Below are 20,000 nucleotides of genomic sequence, written 5' to 3' on the forward strand. Positions count from 1 at the left end.
TGAATTACTATCGTGCGAATTACTATCGTGTGAATTACTATCGTGTGAATTACTGCCGTGTGAAATACTATCTTGTGAATCACTATCGCCGGTGTGAATTACTATCTTGTCAATTACTATCATGTGAATTACTATTGTATGAATTACTAATGTGTGAATTACTATCTTGTGAATTACTATCATGTGAAATACTGTCATGTGAAATACCACCAAGTGAATTACTATTATGTGTATTACTATCTTGTGAATTACATGTACAAACGTATGAATTACCATAGTGCCAAATATCGTCGTGTAAATAACCACCGTGTGAACTACTATCGTATAAAACACCATACAAATCCCGACTAATCTGTCGAAAGAAACAATTCCTAGCATATCTTTTTATACACCCAATGTGTGGTGTGATACCAGTGTGGGTGGATGGTATCTACGTTTAATGTGTGACGTCAGTGCGACTGGTTTGATTCATATGATATGTACGCTGTGTGTTGTGTGATGACAGACTGTAAGCTGTGTGTTGTGTGATGACTGACTGTAAGCTGTGCGTGTTGTGTGATGACAGACTGTAACCCAGCCAGCATGATTCTGCGTGACGCATGCGTTATTTCTGCGTTTTTCATGCGGGGATGCGTACGGCCTCGTGACACCTTCGCTTCGCGCGCGTTACTTTTCGCCAACTTTTACGCAGATTGTCGCATTCGAAACGACTTCACCACGCAGTGTTTAGCACGCATGGATTCAATGAAAAGGTGATTGCAATTTTTGTTTTTCCTAATTTTATACCGTGGGTTTATGCATTTACTTCATGAAATAATTTATTATATTTTATGTTATTAAAAAATATTTACTTTTAAATTTTGGTTATGAATAGTTATTCTTCTTCAAAAACTTCTTTTTTTTTTTTTTTAGAAAAAAAATTGCATAAAAACTTTCAATCCGTTATTTTTCAGTTTATCTTAAGACAGTTTCGGTAAAAAAAAAATGCATTTAAAAGTTTAATAAAAATATTTTTATTTTATGTAATGGTTTTCCCATTTAATTTTTATTTAATCATTTTGTTATTACCAACATTTATTTGCTTAATTGTTATCCTGATTATTTTTATCTTAAAATAAATATGATTATTTTAATTTGTATTATCATTATAATTGTTTTAGCATGTAATATAATTATTGTAATGGGGATTTGGTATTGTTGTAGGAATCAGCTTTCCACAAAATAATGTCGTGGAAAAATCTAGGCAAAGCATAATAAAAATATTATATGAACAGAAAAGATAACTGAAATCTATATGAACACCCATAACAAAACGATAAAAACATTTAAAAAATTCAGATTAAACAAAAAAATGTAAACTAAAGTAACTTTGAAACTAATTATCTACTCAAAATAAAGGCTGATGTTAATGGTTACATAAAATTTGTTCTCAGCATATTTTCATTTTATTTTATTTTGCTTTGGAAGAAAATCTCTATGAAAGTTCAATTTCAGGGGAGACAGTTACCTTGACTGAAAAGAGCAATTTATTGAAGTTATTTCCCTTGTCTGTCAGACAATCTCCAACTTCCTGTTGGCAAGAAGTCTGTCAAATCCACATAGAATTGTATCGGCGTTTTTTTGCTTTTTCTTCATATTGACTTGTATTTTTGACTTGCTTATTGGATGCAAGGTAATCTTATCCTTCTCTCTGAAATGAAGATTGACTTCTTTCAAGAATAGGTAAGTTGATCAACTGAAGGAAAGATTTGGGAATTTGAATTTTTGATAGCTCGCGGCTTCGGCTTCCGAGTTTGATGGCAGAGAGAATTTCTCACACTTTCGATTTTTTTTTCGCCTAGAAGAACACTGTTCTATTCATTCATGTTTGTTTTGTCTGAAAGATGGAGGAATGAACTAACTTTTCCAAAAACATAAAGTTGATTGATGCAGTGGTTTGTTTTTAAGGAGTTGTGGAAGAGTGAAAATACCATCCGAATCCCGATTCGCGGGTCGCTCACGGCACCATAAAAACTGAATTTTCGTTTATCATTTTATGTCTCATTGTCTGTTTCTTGGTGAACTTTGGTTGGTTCCTAATCTGGTCGAGTCATTGCGGCAGCAGTTGTCAGGAGCTTTAGTAGTAATACTAATAGGCTCTTCATATATCTGTTTTTTTTTTATTTGTATCTTTTTATTTTTCCACAGATGTTCAACTTTCAGTTCCGCATACTGACATAGACTCATAGTCATAGTGGAATATTCTGTGTCGGAGTCTCGGAAAAGAGAAAAATTACCCTTGTTCCCGAGGCATGCATAGACTAGAGAGGCAGGCAGAGGCTGTGTCAGCGTGTGCAGTGATAAAGTTGAAAAACAGATTTTTTTGAAATAAAAATAAAAAATACATCACAGAGAAAATAAATATATACTAATTTAGTGAAATTGAGATGCTTATATTTAATAATTAATATTCCAGTTTTGATGTTTGCGTGTTACTGTTACTGTTAGGTTTGGGAATCAATGTGATCCTATTTAACTTCCAAGTATTTATTTTTTCAGAAAGCTTTGACTTGAGTATGACGGTGCTCACTGCTTGTTTGAACTGAAGGTGAAGAAAGCTGAGATGGACAGTGACCTTAACACCGCCACCGATGCCAGTAACGCAGACTGTCGTTCCGTCCCGGCAAGGTGAAGATGAACAGGTATGGCTCGATAGCAATGAGTGTCTCATTCAGAGTCATTGATAGTGACACTGACAGCGTCTTTTTGTTCTGTGACTTTGGCTTATTTTGTGTTTTATTCTTTTAGTTATAACCAGATGTGTCAAACAAATTCAGCTGATCTCTTTTACTGTTTTAGTGAAACAAATGTATTGTTTCCAGCAAAGGGAAAAAAAATCGGGTGGGGGCGGTTGGTCGATTTTATTTTTATATTTAAATTTTTATTTTATTTTAATAGTTTTATTGATGTTTAACACAGGCATCTCATTGATGAGAAAGTGTGAACTGTGTCCGCGGGATGCCAGAGAAGAGTAACTTTTCATCCAAAGTCTGCAAAATTGAATTTAAAATTTAACCTTTTTGATGAATATTTTTGAATGAATACAAAAAGTTCTAGTGTTTGGAGGAAAAGTTAAGGTCAGTTCAACTTTAAACAAGGATTTTTAGTGTGTGTTTGTTCTTCTGTCCAAAAAAAAAAAAAATAAAAATCTGCTTGAAGTAAATACACACAAAAATTTTCATCTCCAACTGCTGAGTCCCTACATCTTTTTACCCCATCAAATGCCACTCTGTATGCCCCTTTAAAAATTGATTGCAATATATATATTCCTCATCTTCTCCTGAATTCAAAAATATAGAGATGTCACGTTTACTTTGAACATTTGCTCAGATTGTTTTTTAGTGCTGATGGTTTCTTTTCAGGCCGACAGATTGTCTAAAATATGTATTGCTTCATGTAAATGACTTTTTGTTCTTCTTTTCTTCCATTCAGCGGACACAAGACTACGAGCAGAGCAGAGCGGCAAGATAAACATCAGTTCTTGCTGCTGGAGAAGGTTCTACAGGAGCAGATGGACCTGATGCGACTAATTTAGTAATTGGTCGCCAAAGAATCATGGTGGAGCCTGTGCTACTGTTCGATGGAGTCATCTTTTTACTGTTGAGTGTGGAAGATGTTGAAGGCACATGATGGATCTGTCGAAGGAGTGATCACTGGTAGGTGGCTTTGAATGCTATTGTTGAAGCAGACCAGTCATGCCTGTGCTATTTTCCCCAGATAACTGTAGCAAGATCTTGTGAGAGTGACATGTTATTGTTAGACGCTCTTTAGGCTTTAAATGTTACCTTGAGTGTGTGCTTTTTGGAGGATGCCAGATGTCATCACGGTTCACGGGTGTATCTTAACTGTTCATCAGTTCTCAGTCATGACCAGTTTCCCATTATCCTGGGAATTCATGCAAGGTTTATGCGTATTGGTCACATTTGTGAATTTAACCAACACATTTTGATGATAAAACTATGCTTATGGGTACGCACAATGATGGGCCTCTTTTTCTCATGTGGGGTGCGGAAAATGCATGCACCACTTTGTTTTCTGTGATCATTGCATCTGTGAGAAATAATGCAAATATTGCTCTGTGGCCAGAGCTGCCATCTGCTAGGTTTTCAGGGATGTAACAGAAATTGCTACGCTGTTTCCTCAAGTTCAAAATTGCAAGTGCTACACTCAAGCAAATAATCACAAACATGCAACAGTGCCTTCTTGTGAGTTCTGATTCTCACTTTGTGTAGGCATCGGATTATGGGTCAGAAAAAAATTGTCCACACTGAATAGTATCACGGTTGACGCTCTCTTCTAACTATGTTTGTGCTTTCCAAATGAAGATTTGTGAGATAGTATTGAATGATTGATGCAGGTCACCTGAGGTGTGTGATTACATTTTATGACAATGCTACACTCAATCACCATTTGCTCTTCTGAAAACTTTTTTTTTTAAAGCAAGTGCGATTATTGATTTTTTGTTCCAGGTGACAGTATGATGCTTCCAGATTGAATTGTTTGTATGTGAAGAAGAGCTGTCTGAATATTTGATTTTTGGAATTCAGTTGGCTTGTTTTGTTTGTTTCAGATCCATGACCATGAGCTCGGTGTGGTTGGTGGACATGAACTAAAGACGACTACTGATGCTGTGATGACGAAGGTGTTCCATAGGCTACACGGTTGCTGACAGGGGGCTCTGGGGGAGGGCAGGGAAAGAGACCATGGTGTACGCTGCGACTAAAAGCCATCGACAGTGAGTTGTTTTTCATAATTTGTAAAATCATCCTGGTCCTTTTAGGAAGAAGATAAAATCCATGTCTACAAAACAACAAGTTATTTCTGTCTCAAATTTTGTTCTTTGGAATCAATTTTAAATTTGCCATGTTTCACATGTGAATGATAGTTGTCAAAGCTTTTACGCTTAACATTAAATTGCTAGAAGCCAAGTTCCTGAGCTCATTTGTCAGTGTCATGGATTTTCGACTACATACGAAATAAGGATGTTAGCAAACGGTATGATGTCGTCACATATGCGTCTGCACGTCACAGTACATGTATTATGAATTTCCGAAGGCCCCCAAAGAAAAAGTCATAGTAAAGGTAACTTTAACCACTTGGCTGCCTTATGACGGGTATACCAGTCATGCGCTTGTGCAGCCGCAGCGCCTTAGGACGGGTAAACCCGTCTTCTCCGTTCCGGGATTTTCCAGAAATGCTACGTCACTGCTGACACACAAATAGCAGCCAATGGCTTGGTAGGATACCTCATTCTCATGAATAAACATAAATGGTGACGCGGTTTTGCGTTTGAAGGCTATTTTCGGCCTTGTCGACAGGGTATGGGAGAGAAATCTCGACTCGTCAAAATGGCTAACGGTGACTGTCGACCGGGCCCTAGTAGGGAAAAACAAAGCCGGACTGACGCTACAGGCGGTGCAAATGATTATGGATACTGACAGGGGAAGGGGGAGATCTTCTTTCGGACAATTCGTTGGAAACAGGTAGATGACAGTGATTATAATCCTTTCTTGGAGCGAGCAAAACAGCCACCTGTGTTTGATCCACAGGCACCGGAAGATGCGCCGGGCTGATTTTTCAAAAGTTCATATTTAAACATCATTATAAGCCAAACTAATTATCATTTCCATGATTAGACACTAAAAACAGATTCTTGGTTCAATTTCCTTTAAAAACAACATAGGTTTTACTTACCTACCTACTGCCAGTTTGAAGCTAGATTTTTTTGTGAATTATTACACCCCAAACTCCAATATTCCCTGGCAGTCAGGAATGCACATACCCAAGTTTTGATTGGCAGCGAAAGGGTTAAAACAAATATTAGGGTAGGTATTTTTTTTTACTTCTCTTCTACAAGGATTACAATTTCCTAACTCAAGTATAGTTGGTGTGTTGTAAAAGCGTATGGTGTGTATGCAAGTTTGTGTGTCTGTATGATTTTTAGCAAGTTTACAGGCGTCAGGAAATAAACTTGAGACTTTTCTCAAATCAGTGATAGTTGTTTGATGATCTAAGTTCATGTTATTGAGTCACTTGAGAAAATGTGACTCTATGTAATCGGTCAGTGTTAGTCTGTCCGGCCGGCCGTCCGTAGACACCACCTTAACGTTGGACTTTTCTCGGAAACTATCAAAGCGATCGGGCTCATATTTTGTTTAGTCGTGACCTCCAATGACCTCTACACTTTAACGATGGTTTCGTTGACCTTTGACCTTTTTCAAGGTCACAGGTCAGCGTCAAAGGAAAAATTAGACATTTTATATCTTTGACAAAGTTCATCGGATGTGATTGAAACTTTGTAGGATTATTCTTTACATCAAAGTATTTACATCTGTAGCCTTTTACGAACGTTATCAGAAAAACAAGGGAGATAACTAGCCTTTTCTGTTCGGCAACACACAACTTAACGTTGGGCTTTTCTCGGAAACTATAAAAGTGACCGGGCTCAAATTTTATGTGAACGTGACTCCCAGTGACCTCTACACTTTGACGTCTGCTTTGGTGACCTTTGACCTTTTTCAAGGTCACAGGTATGTCTTGAAGGAAAAAAATTGAAATATCATATCTCTGAAACTATTCATCGGATTTGATTCAAACTTTATAGGATTATTCTTTACATCAAATTATTTACATCTGTATTGTGTTGTGAATAGCAATTTCTTCCTGTCCATCTGATGCCTCATATAATATTCAGAACTGCGAAAGTGACTCGATCGAGCGTTTGCTCTTCTTGTTTTTTGTTTTGTCATGCAGAGGCTGTTCCGTGAAGCTGTACACGTGCCACAGGTCAAGACCTTGAAGACGGCCGTTCAAGACTGGTTTTTGGAAGCCTGTGATAAAAGAAAGAGACAACAGGCCATGGAAGAGCCTTCATGATTTGGTTTGCAGTAATTGAACTTTGTAATCTCTGTAGGCTTATTTACAATGCTAGTTGCAAAAATTTGATGAATGTAAGATTTGACTCGCCTGAGAAATTGCTAGTGAGTAATTGTATTTCACAGTTCAGGTCTGTGTGGCTGATGGGTAATGTACAGAAGAGTCTGGGGTTTTGTTGGACATTATTTAAGCTAAGCTTTAAACTTCACACTCTTCTACAGATGATGTTCAGACATGATGTACCCTTTTAGGTTGTGTCAGAACGACAGAAGACTAAACTGGAAGTGCTCAACTACCATTACTATCAGTGGAGACGCATGGATGCATTTGAACTTTTCTTGTGGGTATCCCATACTAAAAATATAGAATACATGATTCTGGAAAAGCTGTTCAAGGGCACTTACACACTATATTCGATTTTTAATACACGACTCAAACCTTCAGGCTAAATTAAAATGAATAAAATACAAGTATAAAGAGTTCAGAAAAGAAGAAAACAAAAAGTGAACAAATAGAAAGAAAAGGTTTTAACAATTCCTTGTCATTTATGGGAGTCGAACGCAAACAACCTAGGCAGCTTGAAGGAGACAATGCATGATGCGGGTTTTTGTTGTTCTTTATTATTTTTTGGAGTTGAGTTGAGAATTTAGAAGCGAGACTAGAAATATACTTTTTTTTTTTTTTGCTCTTAAAACCGTTATGATTGGATTTCTATAGATGTAAGTCTTGGTGCACCTGATAAAAATTTAGCCCTTGAATGCAGGCAGTGTAAGGTAAATGAGGCAAAGTTCTCTCCAAAACAGCCAAAAAAATGCATTTCAATTATATTGATCCTCGCCACCTTATTTTGTTTGCTGAGCAGCTGGCCGCTGGAGACTTGTCTATCATTTTGTGAGTAAGCTGCGTGTTTTACATCCATTTTGAGATGGCAAACCTATGTTTTACGCAGTCTGATAAGTTTTTTTTAATTTATGAGTTTTATGTCATGTTTTTTTTTTTAATTTATGAGTTTATGTCATGTTGGTGTGCTTATACATATCAGTGGAGAAGGGGCATTGAATAAGTGTTTCTTTTTGATATCATTGTTCTGAATTTTGACTATTAGCTGGCATTTTACCTTTTGTTTCATTATTGTAGTTGTTACTTTTGTGTAGTGAAACTTGATAACTCACTGCTGCCCATGTCTAGGTTGTGTCAATTGTTTTTTCTTCACTGAACGTACCACTGATTATCAATGATGACATCAGGGTTTTGTTCTGTTTTTTCTCTGGCATTTGAATTTGCTTCAAATCATTGTGAACTTTTTTTTTCTCCATGCAAAGTTACTGGTATATGTGAATATGTTAACACACTTCAAATCAAAACCTGAAATGTCTCCTTTTTAAAAGTAATTTTTTTAATTTCTTTTATTTAAATGGTACACATTCATATGATTGTCTCCCTTTTTTTTCCTATTTTTTTCTCTCTCCTTCTCTTATTTTGTTTTTTTCTTTCTTATTCTTCGGTTTGTTCTTCCTTTTATCTTCTTATCCTCTTTCTCTTGCTTGTTCCTTGTCCCAGTATGCTTTCACGCCGCCCCATCTAATTATTTTGTGCTCCATCCACATCTGAATTTCGTTCAGCTGCCTTGTCCGAAATGTGTGTGGGGCACATATGTATGTTTAATGTCAATGTTCATGTTTCAAGTTCCTTGCTTTGTGAATTGCATACCAATGTTTTATGCAGTCGTGATAGATTCTAAATGTATGTGTTATCCTAGTTTGGTGTACATTGACTGGATTTCGATCCCTGGAGAATGGGCATTAACTAAGTGTTTGTTTGTGATATCATTAGTAATCTGAAGTTCAACTATTAGCTGGCTTGTAGAACTTTTTTTCTCTTTTTGTTGCTGTTCTGTATTCAAACATGTTGATACAACTCACTGCTGCCTATGCCTAGGCTGTGCCAATTATTTATTTATTTGTTTACATCAATGTGATATAGTGACGAGTGTACATCAAAATTCTCTCTTATAAGTTATACTGGATTCTTCACTGCATGTACTACGGCGTATCGATGATGACTATCAGGGTTTTGTTCTATTTATTCTTTGTTCTGCCAATTTGAATTCTGCTTTGAATAGTATTTTGATCATTTTTGTTTCCGTGCTGCTGGTATGTCAAAATGCAGTGACATTAAAACCTGGAAGTCACAATGGCAATAAGCGAGATTCAAATCTCTCCTTTGTTTTAATCAATTTATTTGACTGCATTTTTGTTTTAGAACTTGTACATAATTATGATCATCTCTGTTATCGAACCTGCACGCTTGACCTTTGTCTTTCTGGATCAATACAATGTTGTGCACTGCCCATTATTTGTTTGTGAGTGCGTAAAGCGGTTGTGTGGTCTGCGTAAAATTGTGTAGGTCAATCGTGACATCTGCGTGGAGAGTGCGTCAAATGCGTGAGAATGCGTAAAGCAATTGTGACATCTGCGTGGAGAGTGCGTCAAATGCGTGAGAATGCGTACAGCAATTGTGACATCTGCGTGAAGAGAGCGTAAAAAGCGCGTAATGCCTGAGAATGCGTCAATAATTCGTGACATCTGCGTGGAGAGTGCGTAAGATGATCAGGACATCTGCGTCAAGAGCGCGTTAAATGCGTAAAGCAATCGTGTCGTCTGCGTGGAGAGCGCGTTAATAGCGTGAGAATGCGTAAAGCAATCGTGACGTCTGCGTGGAGAGTGCGAATTTGTCTTGGTGTCAAATAAGCGTGCGCTGGAGGTGCGTATGGTCTGCGTAATCTGAGGGAAAACGAGTGTGTCACGCATGTATTTCGCTTTGCAAAATCGCGCGCGTTACGCATGCGTCCAGTGCAGTTGTTACGCAGAGTTTGGCGACTGCGACACGCATTCGCTGCGCAAAATTTTGCTGGCTGGGAAGGTGTGTGTGGTGTGTGATGACAGACTGTAAGCTGTGTGTGTGTGTTGTGTGATGACAGACTGTAAGCTGTGTGTGTTGTGTAATGAGAGACTGTAAGCTGTGTGTGCTGTGTAATGACACACTGTAATCTGTGTGTGTTGTGTGATGACAGACTGTACGCTGTGTGTGTTGTGTGATGACAGACTGTAAGCTGTGTGTGTTGTGTGATGACAGACTGTAAGCTGTGCGTGTTGTGTGATGACAGACTGTAAGCTGTGTGTGTTGTGTGATGACAGACTGTAAGCTGTGCGTGTTGTGTGATGGCAGATTGTAAGCTGTGTGTGTTGTGTGATGACACACTGTAAGCTGTGTGTGTTGTGTGATGACACACTTTAAGCTGTGTGTGTTGTGTGATGACTGACTGTAAGCTGTGTGTTGTGTGATGACAGACTGTAAGCTGTGTGTGTTGTGTAATGACAGACTGTAAGCTGTGTGTGTTGTGTGATGACACACTGTAAGCTGTGTGTGTTGTGTGATGACAGACTGTAAGCTGTGTGTGTTGTGTGATGACAGACTGTAAGCTGTCTGTGTGTGTTGTGTGATGACAGACTGGAAGCTGTGTGTGTTGTGTGATGACAGACTGTAAGCTGTCTGTGTGTGTTGTGTGATGACACACTGTAAGCTGTGTGTGTTGTGTGATGACACACTTTAAGCTGCGTGTGTTGTGGGATGACTGACTGTAAGCTGTGTGTTGTGTGATGATAGACTGTAAGCTGTGTGTGTTGTGTGATGACAGACTGTAAGCTGTCTGTGTGTGTTGTGTGATGACACACTGTAAGCTGTGTGTGTTGTGTGATGACACACTGTAAGCTGTGTGTGTTGTGTGATGACAGAGTGGCTGAACAAGCCGTGCTCGGCGCAGGCGGATTGCAAGGTGAAGAAGGCGGAATGCTTCAAAGGCCGATGTCTCTGTACACCTGGATACAACTATTCCATCAGTGGCAACACCTGTGTCGAAGGTACGTGTTCACCTGTCTACTCTACTCTGTGCCCAAATTGGCCCCTATAGTATAGTCTGGCTACTCTACTCTGTGTCCAAATTGGCCCCTATAGTATAGTCTGGCTACTCTACTCTGTGCCCAAATTGGCCCCTATAGTACTATAGTCTGGCTACTCTACTCTGTGCCCAAATTGGCCCCTATAGTATAGTCTGTCTACTCTACTCTGTACCCAAATTGGCCTCTATAGTATAGTCTGTCTACTCTACTATGTGTCCAAATTGTCCCTTATAGTATAGTCTGCCTACTCTACTCTGTACCCAAATTGGCCCCTATAGTATAGTCTGTCTATTCTACTCTGTACCCACATTGGCCCCTATAGTATAGTCTGTCTACTCTACTCTGCGCCCAAATTGGCCCCAGTAGTATAGTCTGTCTACTCTACTCTGCGCCCAAATTGGCCCCAGTAGTATAGTCTGGCTTTTCTACTCTGTGCCCACATTGGCCCCTATAGTATAGTCTGGCTACTCTACTCTGTACCCAAATTGGCCCCCGTAGTATAGTCTGTCTATTCTACTCTGTACCCACATTGGCCCCTATAGTATAGTCTGTCTACTCTAATATGTGTCCAAATTGGCTCGTATAGTATAGTCTGTCTACTCTACAATGTGTCCAAATTGACCCCTATAGTATAGTCTGTCTACTCTACTCTGTACCCAAATTGGCCCTTGTAGTATAATCTGTCTACTCTACGCTGTGTCCAAATTGGCCCCTATAGTATAGTCTGTCTACTCTACTATGTGTCCAAATTGTCCCCTATAGTATAGTCTGTCTACTCTACTCTGTGTCCAAATTGGCCCCTATAGTATAGTCTGTCTACTCTACTCTGTACCCAAATTGGCCCCTATAGTATAGTCTGTCTACTCTACGCTGTGTCCAAATTGGCCCCTATAATATAGTCTGGCTACTCTACTCTGTGCCCACATTGGCCCCTATAGTATTGTGACGTCTGCTTCTCGTTCTAGGGCTGATCAGTGTTTAACATAGACAAGTGCAAAGAAGTAATAAGAAATTTAATAATTCTGTACTTTCAAAAACATGCACATGATCATTCTTGCAGACATCAATCCCTTTCTCTTAGAATCTTCAAATGAAAGTTTTGTAGATTATGATTTCGCTGGTGTGATTTCACACACACGTAACAACATTGTCTTTCTTCTTCTTGTTGCGTAGACGTTTGATATCGAAGCGCGGAACGTACTTCTTCTTCTCGTTGAAAATGTATTTCGGTTTACACAAATGAAGACATGAAGTTAATGTTCACAAAATATAAAGTAGTCTACTCATCATGATAAACTCGATCTGGGTGACACTTGGGGACGTTGGTGGTTCCTTCCGTGGTTACCGCTGACGTTGCCCTTCCCACAGTGTTCACACGACATCATTTACACAAGCATTGTACACCCCTGTACACTTGCACCTTCTGCAACACACACGTGCAATATTTGTTATTATCAAGTATGATTTCCATCGATATCATTCAATTTGTTTCTCTAAAACAACACAGAAACAAGAGTTCACAGACTGACACAAACACATGGAAAAATGAACAATACCTGTGTTTTCCTGTGAATCAATAATGTTAAAATGTATTAGCGTGTTTTACCTGCGGTTAGTGGACCTTTGGAGATCGCAAAAATGTGGAAATCCGTCCACGGAAGGTGAAACATATGCTGGTGCAATCTATGTGGCTTCGTTGATTGCTGCCATCTTGGAGTCAATGAAACGGTCAGAGCATTGCATCCTAGCAACCTCAACTGAATATATGTACAGTTCATATTCACGAATTAATACCAATGCACGCTGTTTTCTTTTGCTCTCTTCGTTTAAATTTCTTTCCATGAAGATAAACACATTCTTGCCTTGTACGCTGCACTAGTTTTGGACTAATGGCGCGAGCGTTGACGTCATATGTATACAGTGTCGTCATGACGTAGTCTCGGTCATTTAACCTCGTTTTGTGTACGCAACTAGTGAAGTCTCGATTAATATGAGAGAGGGAGTCGATACACGAATTCCATTCGTCACATAACCCCATGGATCAAGATAATTATCCTATCCCAAGTAGATAATTATTCATCGTACGACGCTCTGCTCATATAATCTGCACCGTGGTTGTCCTTCCCGGGGATAACACGTACGGTGAACTCGTATGGCTGCAGTTGGAGGGCCCATCTCATCAGACGAGGGTTGTTCGGTTGTCGTTGGAGATGTTTGAGTGGGCGATGGTCTGTCTCAATGGTGAAGTGTTTCCCGTACAGATACCGTTCGAACTTTCCCACTCCCCAAACTGTAGCTAGGCATTCTTTTTCTACGGTGGCGTACCTACTTTCTGCTCCGTTGAACTTCTTGCTTTGGTACGCAACAGGTCGTAGAGTCTCTTCGTGCTCTTGCATGAGAACAGCACCCATTCCTTTGTCGGAGGCGTCCGTCCTTAGCACGAAAGGTTTGCTGTGGTCTGGCATACACAGCACAGGTTTCTGTGAGATTTTCTCTTTGAGTGTCTCAAAACTCCTTCTCGCTTCGTCGTTCCAGACAAGCTTGTCTGGGTTGAACTTCTTTGTCAGGTCGGTTAACGGAACAGCTATGTTCGCGTATGACTCGATGTAGGACCTGTAGAAGTTGCAGAGTCCTAGGAACGACCGTAGTTCCTTCTTCGTGGTGGGTGGGAGAGCGTCTTGAATCTTCTTGATCTTGTCGCTTTCTGGCCACCTTTTTCCACCTCCCACTTCGTGTCCGAGGTACGGCAACTCTGTGTAGCCTATGTAGCACTTGGAGGGTTTTGCTGCCAAATTGGCTTCTTGTAGCCTCTGTAGTACTGCCTTCAGAGCTGACATGTGCTCTTCCCAGGTTTCAGTTGCTATAAGCACGTCGTCCATGAAGTGGTGGACGTCTTTTCTTCTGATTGGATTGAGTAGCTTCCTCATCATGCGATTAAACACCCCTGTCGCTGTTTTCAATCCAAATGGCATGTTGGCCCAACGAAATTGGCCCGCTGAAGTTGTGAATGCCGTCTTGTCTCTATCTTCCTCTTCTATTGGGATCGCCCAATATCCTTTCGTCAAGTCTAGCTTTGAAAAGTATTTCGCTTTTCCTAAACTTTGAAACAGATGGTCGACATCGGTGATGGGTTCAGCGTCGAACACTACCACGTTGTTCAGAGCTCTCAGGTCTGAACAGAAACGGTACTTTCCGTCCTTCTTCTTTATCAGGACGATGGGAGAGTTGTATGGAGAGTTTGCAGGTTCGATGACATGCAACTTCAGCATTTCTTCAATTTCCTTTTCGACAGTTTCTACCATGGCGTGAGGTATGGGTCTGGGTTTCACAAAGACTGGTTTCTTCTCTGTCACTTCAATGGAACATTTTTCCAGGTTCGTCGTCTTTGGAACATCTGTTAGGAACTCTTCAAATTCTTCACAGATCATCTTCGCCTCCTTGACCTTTGCCTCGTCCAATTTCTCGTCGAAATGGATGTTCTTCACATTTTCGGTTCTTTGAGTTTCTAGGAGGGGTAACATCTTCTGAGTGTCATACTTGAAAATGTCATCGTCCATCGTGTTGTCCTCTTCCATGACAACAGCCACGACCTCTTCTCCTCCGTCTTCTTCATCACTTTCTTCTTCGTTTGAAGCAGGAACACTCGCTTGGGCAGATGAACTGGGATTGGGAGTGGCGGAACTCAATTCCCGTTCTTGGTACTCCTTGATGAGGTTGATGTGGTAGATCCGTGTTCTTCTGCCAACTTGGATCTTGTAGTCGAATTCATTCAACTTTTCCACAACCTTGTAGGGACCTGACCATGTAAGTTCCAGCTTGTTGTTCTTCACAGGGCGTAGAAGTAGAACCCGTTTTCCGACTTCTAGCGTCCTTGGTTTCGTTTTCTTGTTGAAGAAATGGGCTTGCTTGCTGGCCGCTTTCTTCAGGTTCTCACGTGCCACGTTGCACGTTTCTTCTATTCTGTTCCTGAGGTTGACTACATATTCCGCTGTAGTCTTCTGCTCCCCTGAGATTTCTTCTTCGGTCCATGTTTGGCGCAGCACTTGCATGGGTCCTTTGACAGATCTCCCATACAGCAGCTCAAACGGCGAAAATCCCATGCTTTCTTGTGGAGCTTCTCTGTATGCAAACAGGAGGGCGGGGATAAACGTGTCCCATTCCCTCGGTTGATCGATCGCTAACTTTTTCAGCATGCTCTTCAGTGTGGAGTTGAACCTTTCGACCAAACCATTCGCTTGAGGGTGAAACGGTGCAGTCATATGGTGTTTGATGCTGAGAAAGTCGTTCACTTCTTTCATCAGGTGGCTGGTGAACTGTGTGCCTTGGTCCGTTATCACTTCATCTGGGATTCCCAATCTAGTCCACATCTCCCAGAGAGCTTCAGCTACGGTATCTGCTTGGATGTTTTTCAGGGCTACGGCTTCGGGGTATCGGGTAGCGTAGTCAACAGATACCAAGATGTATTGTTTCTTGCTCTCCGACATAGGTTTGACCGGGCCGATGATATCCACCGCAACTCTCTTGAAAACCGAACTGATGGGTGGCATCCTTCCCAGAGGGACTTTCTTTGTCTGACTTTTCGGTGCAGTTCTTTGGCATGTGTCACAGGACAAGCAATACCTACGAATGTCTCCTGCACACCCTGGCCACCAGAATTCTGCTCTAATTCTGTCAGATGTTTTTCTTTGACCTAAGTGTCCTGCCAAGGGGTGATCGTGACCAAATGAAAGAACTTTGTTCCTGAGTTTCTTCGGAACGATTACTAGTGAACGGTCGTTTCCGTGGCGATCTTTCGTTGTTCTATACAGGATTTCTTTCTTGTATGAATATCGTATCCCATTGATCCCTTCTGGAGAGTTGGCAAATTGCCTGATGGTCGTCAACGAAGGGTCACTTGCCTGTTCTCTCTTCAGATCAGCTGGTGAATACAGTCTTTCTTCTTCCTTGACTCCCTGTTTGTGACTGCAGCTTGGTTTCTGGGCGTCTTCTGTCGCTTGTGCTCTCGTGGTAACAGCAGCTGCTGTCCCAGGGTACCACGCTGGGTCTCGAACAGGATATGTGGGAGTCAATTTCTTCTCTTTACCTAGTCCATACCATTTACCTATGAGGACAGGGTAAATTGGGTCGTCCATCACCGTTACTTCTGTCTCGGAGTCAAAGTAGGGTGAATCGATGTGCACCACGGCGGTGTGGTACATCTTCTTGGAGTCTTTCTCTGCCAGAGTAGTCTCCTTCATTTTCGCTGAATATGCCTCCTTAGGCACAAACTTCTTGCTGACAATGATACCAGTACATCCAGTGTCTCTCAAAGCGTTGACAATTGTTCCATTCAGCTTCACTGGTACCACTTCGGCACATTTCTTTTCCTTGCAATTTCCGCAAAGTTTTTCTAAGAGGATCGGTGTCTCAAGTGTATCTTTCTTCGATGAAACTGCACCTGCTGTGTCTCTCTTGTTTGGACAAAAACGAGAGACATGCCCTTGCAATTTACAAATGAAACAACATCCAGATGCTCGCAGTTTCTCTCTCTCGGCGTCACTCAACTTTGCCTTTAGAGTTTGATTTGCGGGTTTTGTTGATGGAGCAGCTATTCTTGTTTCTTCTTGAGGAGAACGACGTTTTTCAGGCTTGACGTACGTCGATGAAGTTTTGACGTTCGATCTAGATTGTTGATATGTGTTGGCTATCATCCCAATCTCTTTGGCGCTCTTAGGGTCTCTATCCCTAATGTGAACGGCGAGGTCAGGCGGAAGGGTGTCCAACACCTGCTCACGGACCAACAAATCTTTGAGATCTTTTACATCTTGGTCGCATTCTGCTAATTCCACCCACTTGTCTAGATACCGTTCTAGCTTCGTGATGTGCTCTTTATACGTGTCAGTGGCGCTTTTCTTGGTTTGGCGAAACTTCTTTCTATAATCTTCGCTAGTGAGTTGGAAGCCCTCATACAAAGCGTGTTTGAGAGTGTCGTAGTCATTAGCGTCTTCCTCGTTCAGCTTTGAGAAGATGACTCTCGCCTTACCCTTCAGAAAGTACACTACACGTGAAGCTTTTGCTGCATCACTCAGGTTACAGTCTCGAGCATAATGCTCGAACTGATGGAACCAGCTCTCGATGTCATCACGGTCGTCTAGAAAAGGAATCTTGGGCTTGAAACCATCATCTTCGCGAATACGTCCTGGTGAGTTGTTGTTCCTGTTGCCCTCTTGGTTGGCGTTCTGGATTTTCAACTGTTCCAGTTGGAATTGTCGTTCAGCGTCACGTTCTAGCCGTAGTCGTTCAGCGTCACGTTCTTGTCTTTCAGCATCACGTTCTAGCCGTTCAGCTTCACGTTCTCGTTCCTCGCGATCAAGAGTTTGTTGCTTCTCTTTCTGATCAAGAACAAATGCACGCAACTCGGCTCCTTCTAACCCCAACAACTGTCCTTCGGCCATTAGCTGTCTAGTCAACTCTAGCGGATCTACACTTGTGGACTGAGACATATTTACAGGTGACACGTCCGTGCACGCCTGTGGATCAACCTCTTCGTCGTTACGGTTGCTGTCAACTTGAAGAGAGAGATGAACACTCTCTTCTTCGTCAGCAGGAATTGGTAACGAGTCTATCACCTCTTCCCGATCGTTACCGACAGTAAGGGTTTTTCTTCCCTTCTTATCCGTGGTCACTATGGGAAGAGATTTGTCGGCCGGCTGTTTCCGTGCCAACTGGGCTGCGATGGTGGACTTTCTAAAATTATGAGCTGGAGAACTGTCGTCACTCATAAGTCACCTCGCGTATTATTCCAAAACGTACAAAATGTATGTTGCTCAAACACCGTCGAGCTACTAAATTTCGGATCAAATTACAAAAAGAAACAGTCGGGCATCGCCTGCGTGCACAAAATGCAAGTCCTAGTTTAGCTCTACTTCTACTGTACTTTGAAATAATTCTTCAACGTATGTTACGTTACGTTTCCACACAACCACCCAAAGAGTTATGTTTCCACGTTCTATCGTGAGTCAGTTTACTTCTATCTACCAACGAGAACTTACACTGTAAACTTTATTTGACTCTTTCTGGCGAAAAGATCAATCTTTCACTCGATCGAACGTTGAATATACAAGATGTATCAACTCAACTGTCAATTCGCATCATTTACTGTGTAGATTAATTTACAGCCACTTCTACAGCAAGTAAATACGACTGATATCCACAAGTCGATTATATAGGGCTTCACAGGGAAATACAGGTATTAATCCTTACCTCTTAGGTACCTGACTCCCACCAACCTCCCGCGTAATTTAGAACAAACTAAGGGGAATGATGGTTCCGATAGTACGTGCAAGAATACTATCACACTGATGAATTGGAACACCACAAATAAAATTGGGAGCTAACAAATCAAAAGTGGTCTCGCTAAATATTGATTTTTTAACGTGTCGTTTCAGCTGACAACACTTCCAGTTTTTATTTTACCGTGTGATAGGGCACACGTTGAGTTATAGATCTGTGATAAGTAATATAACTAAAGGTAAATAAATAAAATTATATGATGAGACGATGGCGATGAAGTACGAACATTTACAATACAAATCGACATGCAAGAAACCTACAGCAATTTTGAAACGAGAAAAATTTGGAACGGCTGGATCGAAAGTAAAACGTTGATTCAATATCCCGGACGAGCCCCCATTGTGACGTCTGCTTCTCGTTCTAGGGCTGATCAGTGTTTAACAGAGACAAGTGCAAAGAAGTAATAAGAAATTTAATAATTCTGTACTTTCAAAAACATGCACATGATCATTCTTGCAGACATCAATCCCTTTCTCTTAGAATCTTCAAATGAAAGTTTTATAGATTATGATTTCGCTGGTGTGATTTCACACACACGTAACAACATTGTCTTTCTTCTTCTTGTTGCGTCGACGTTTAGCATCGAAGAGCGGAACGTACTTCTTCTCGTTGAAAATGTATTTCGGTTTACACAAATGAAGACATGAAGTTAATGTTCACAAAATATAAAGTAGTCTACTCATCATGATAAACTCGATCTGGGTGACACTTGGGGACGTTGGTGGTTCCTTCCGTGGTTACCGCTGACGTTGCCCTTCCCACAGTGTTCACACGACATCATTTACATAAGCATTGTACACCCCTGTACACTTGCACCTTCTGCAACACACACGTGCAATATCTGTTATTATCAAGTATGATTTCCATCGATATCATTCCATTTGTTTCTCTAAAACAAACACAGAAACAAGAGTTCACAGACTGACACAAACACATGGAAAATGAACAATACCTGTGTTTTCCTGTGAATCAATAATGTTAAAATGTATTAGCGTGTTTTACCTGCGGTTAGTGGACCTTTGGAGATCGCAAAAATGTGGAAATCCGTCCACGGAAGGTGAAACATATGCTGGTGCAATCTATGTGGCTTCGTTGATTGCTGCCATCTTGGAGTCAATGAAACGGTCAGAGCATTGCATCCTAGCAACCTCAACTGAATATATGTACAGTTCATATTCACGAATTAATACCAATGCACGCTGTTTCCTTTTGCTCTCTTCTTTAAATTTCTTTCCATGAAGATAAACAAATTCTTTTCTTGTACGCTGCACTAGTTTTGGACTAATGGCGCGAGCGTTGACGTCATATGTATACAGTGTCGTCATGACGTAGTCTCGGTCATTTAACCTCGTTTTGTGTACGCAACTAGTGAAGTCTCGATTAATATGAGAGAGGGAGTCGATACACGAATTCCATTCGTCACAATAAACCTATGGAGAGCTAAGTAACCTATATAGGAGCGTGGCGGAAAAACTGATCTAAGTTTAGAATGTGAATTAAAGCTAAAATGTGAAGTAGAAATGACTAGCTTGAGTGAGAGTGCAGAACAGTAGAGTGTGAAGCGTGGAGCATGGAGCGAGAAGCGCGGAGCGGTGGAAACTGATAGAAAGAAAAAACTAAACTTAGAATTCGAAACATCAAACTAAACATCAAAGGTGTCCTAAAAACATAAACATCAAAGATGGACGTCAAAATGGCGGCCGAAACAAGATGGCGGCCGAAACAAGATGGCGGCAAATCAATAAAAAATCACCAAAGCTATCATGAACACCAAGACAAAATATGTTAGAAAAC

The 20,000-nt window shown here is 40.8% G+C and overlaps 3 protein-coding genes and 1 long non-coding RNA gene across 4 annotated transcripts in view; 2 read left to right on the top strand and 2 right to left on the bottom strand.

Moving 5' to 3' along the window:
• The window catches only part of LOC138951204 (uncharacterized), a 336,181-nt gene that overhangs the window by 74,147 nt on the left and 242,034 nt on the right, over window positions 1-20,000 (bottom strand). The gene's annotated exons all lie outside the window — the stretch shown is intronic.
• The window catches only part of LOC138951206 (uncharacterized), a 195,697-nt gene that overhangs the window by 2,104 nt on the left and 173,593 nt on the right, over window positions 1-20,000 (top strand). The window contains exon 3 of the mRNA XM_070322863.1: window positions 10,710-10,835. Coding sequence (XP_070178964.1) covers window positions 10,710-10,835 — 126 coding nt within the window. The remainder of the gene's footprint in view (window positions 1-10,709; window positions 10,836-20,000) is intronic.
• Window positions 1,460-8,645, top strand: LOC138951169 (uncharacterized). The gene is made up of 5 exons (XR_011451029.1): window positions 1,460-1,722; window positions 2,539-2,681; window positions 3,472-3,695; window positions 4,610-4,774; window positions 6,793-8,645. It is a non-coding gene; the product is annotated as an uncharacterized lncRNA (long non-coding RNA).
• On the bottom strand, window positions 12,947-17,635 carry LOC138951408 (uncharacterized). Its single transcript, XM_070323017.1, has one exon. It carries the CDS (start codon window positions 17,633-17,635, stop codon window positions 12,947-12,949), a length of 4,689 nt encoding a protein of 1,562 aa, XP_070179118.1.

This window comes from Littorina saxatilis, linkage group LG16 (genome assembly GCF_037325665.1).
Source record: "Littorina saxatilis isolate snail1 linkage group LG16, US_GU_Lsax_2.0, whole genome shotgun sequence".
Classification (NCBI taxonomy): Eukaryota; Metazoa; Mollusca; class Gastropoda; order Littorinimorpha; family Littorinidae; genus Littorina; species Littorina saxatilis.

Coding starts and splice junctions, on each gene's coding strand:
- LOC138951408 (XM_070323017.1), bottom strand. CDS start 17,635: ATGAGTGACGACAGTTCTCCAGCTCATAATTTTAGAAAGTCCACCATC.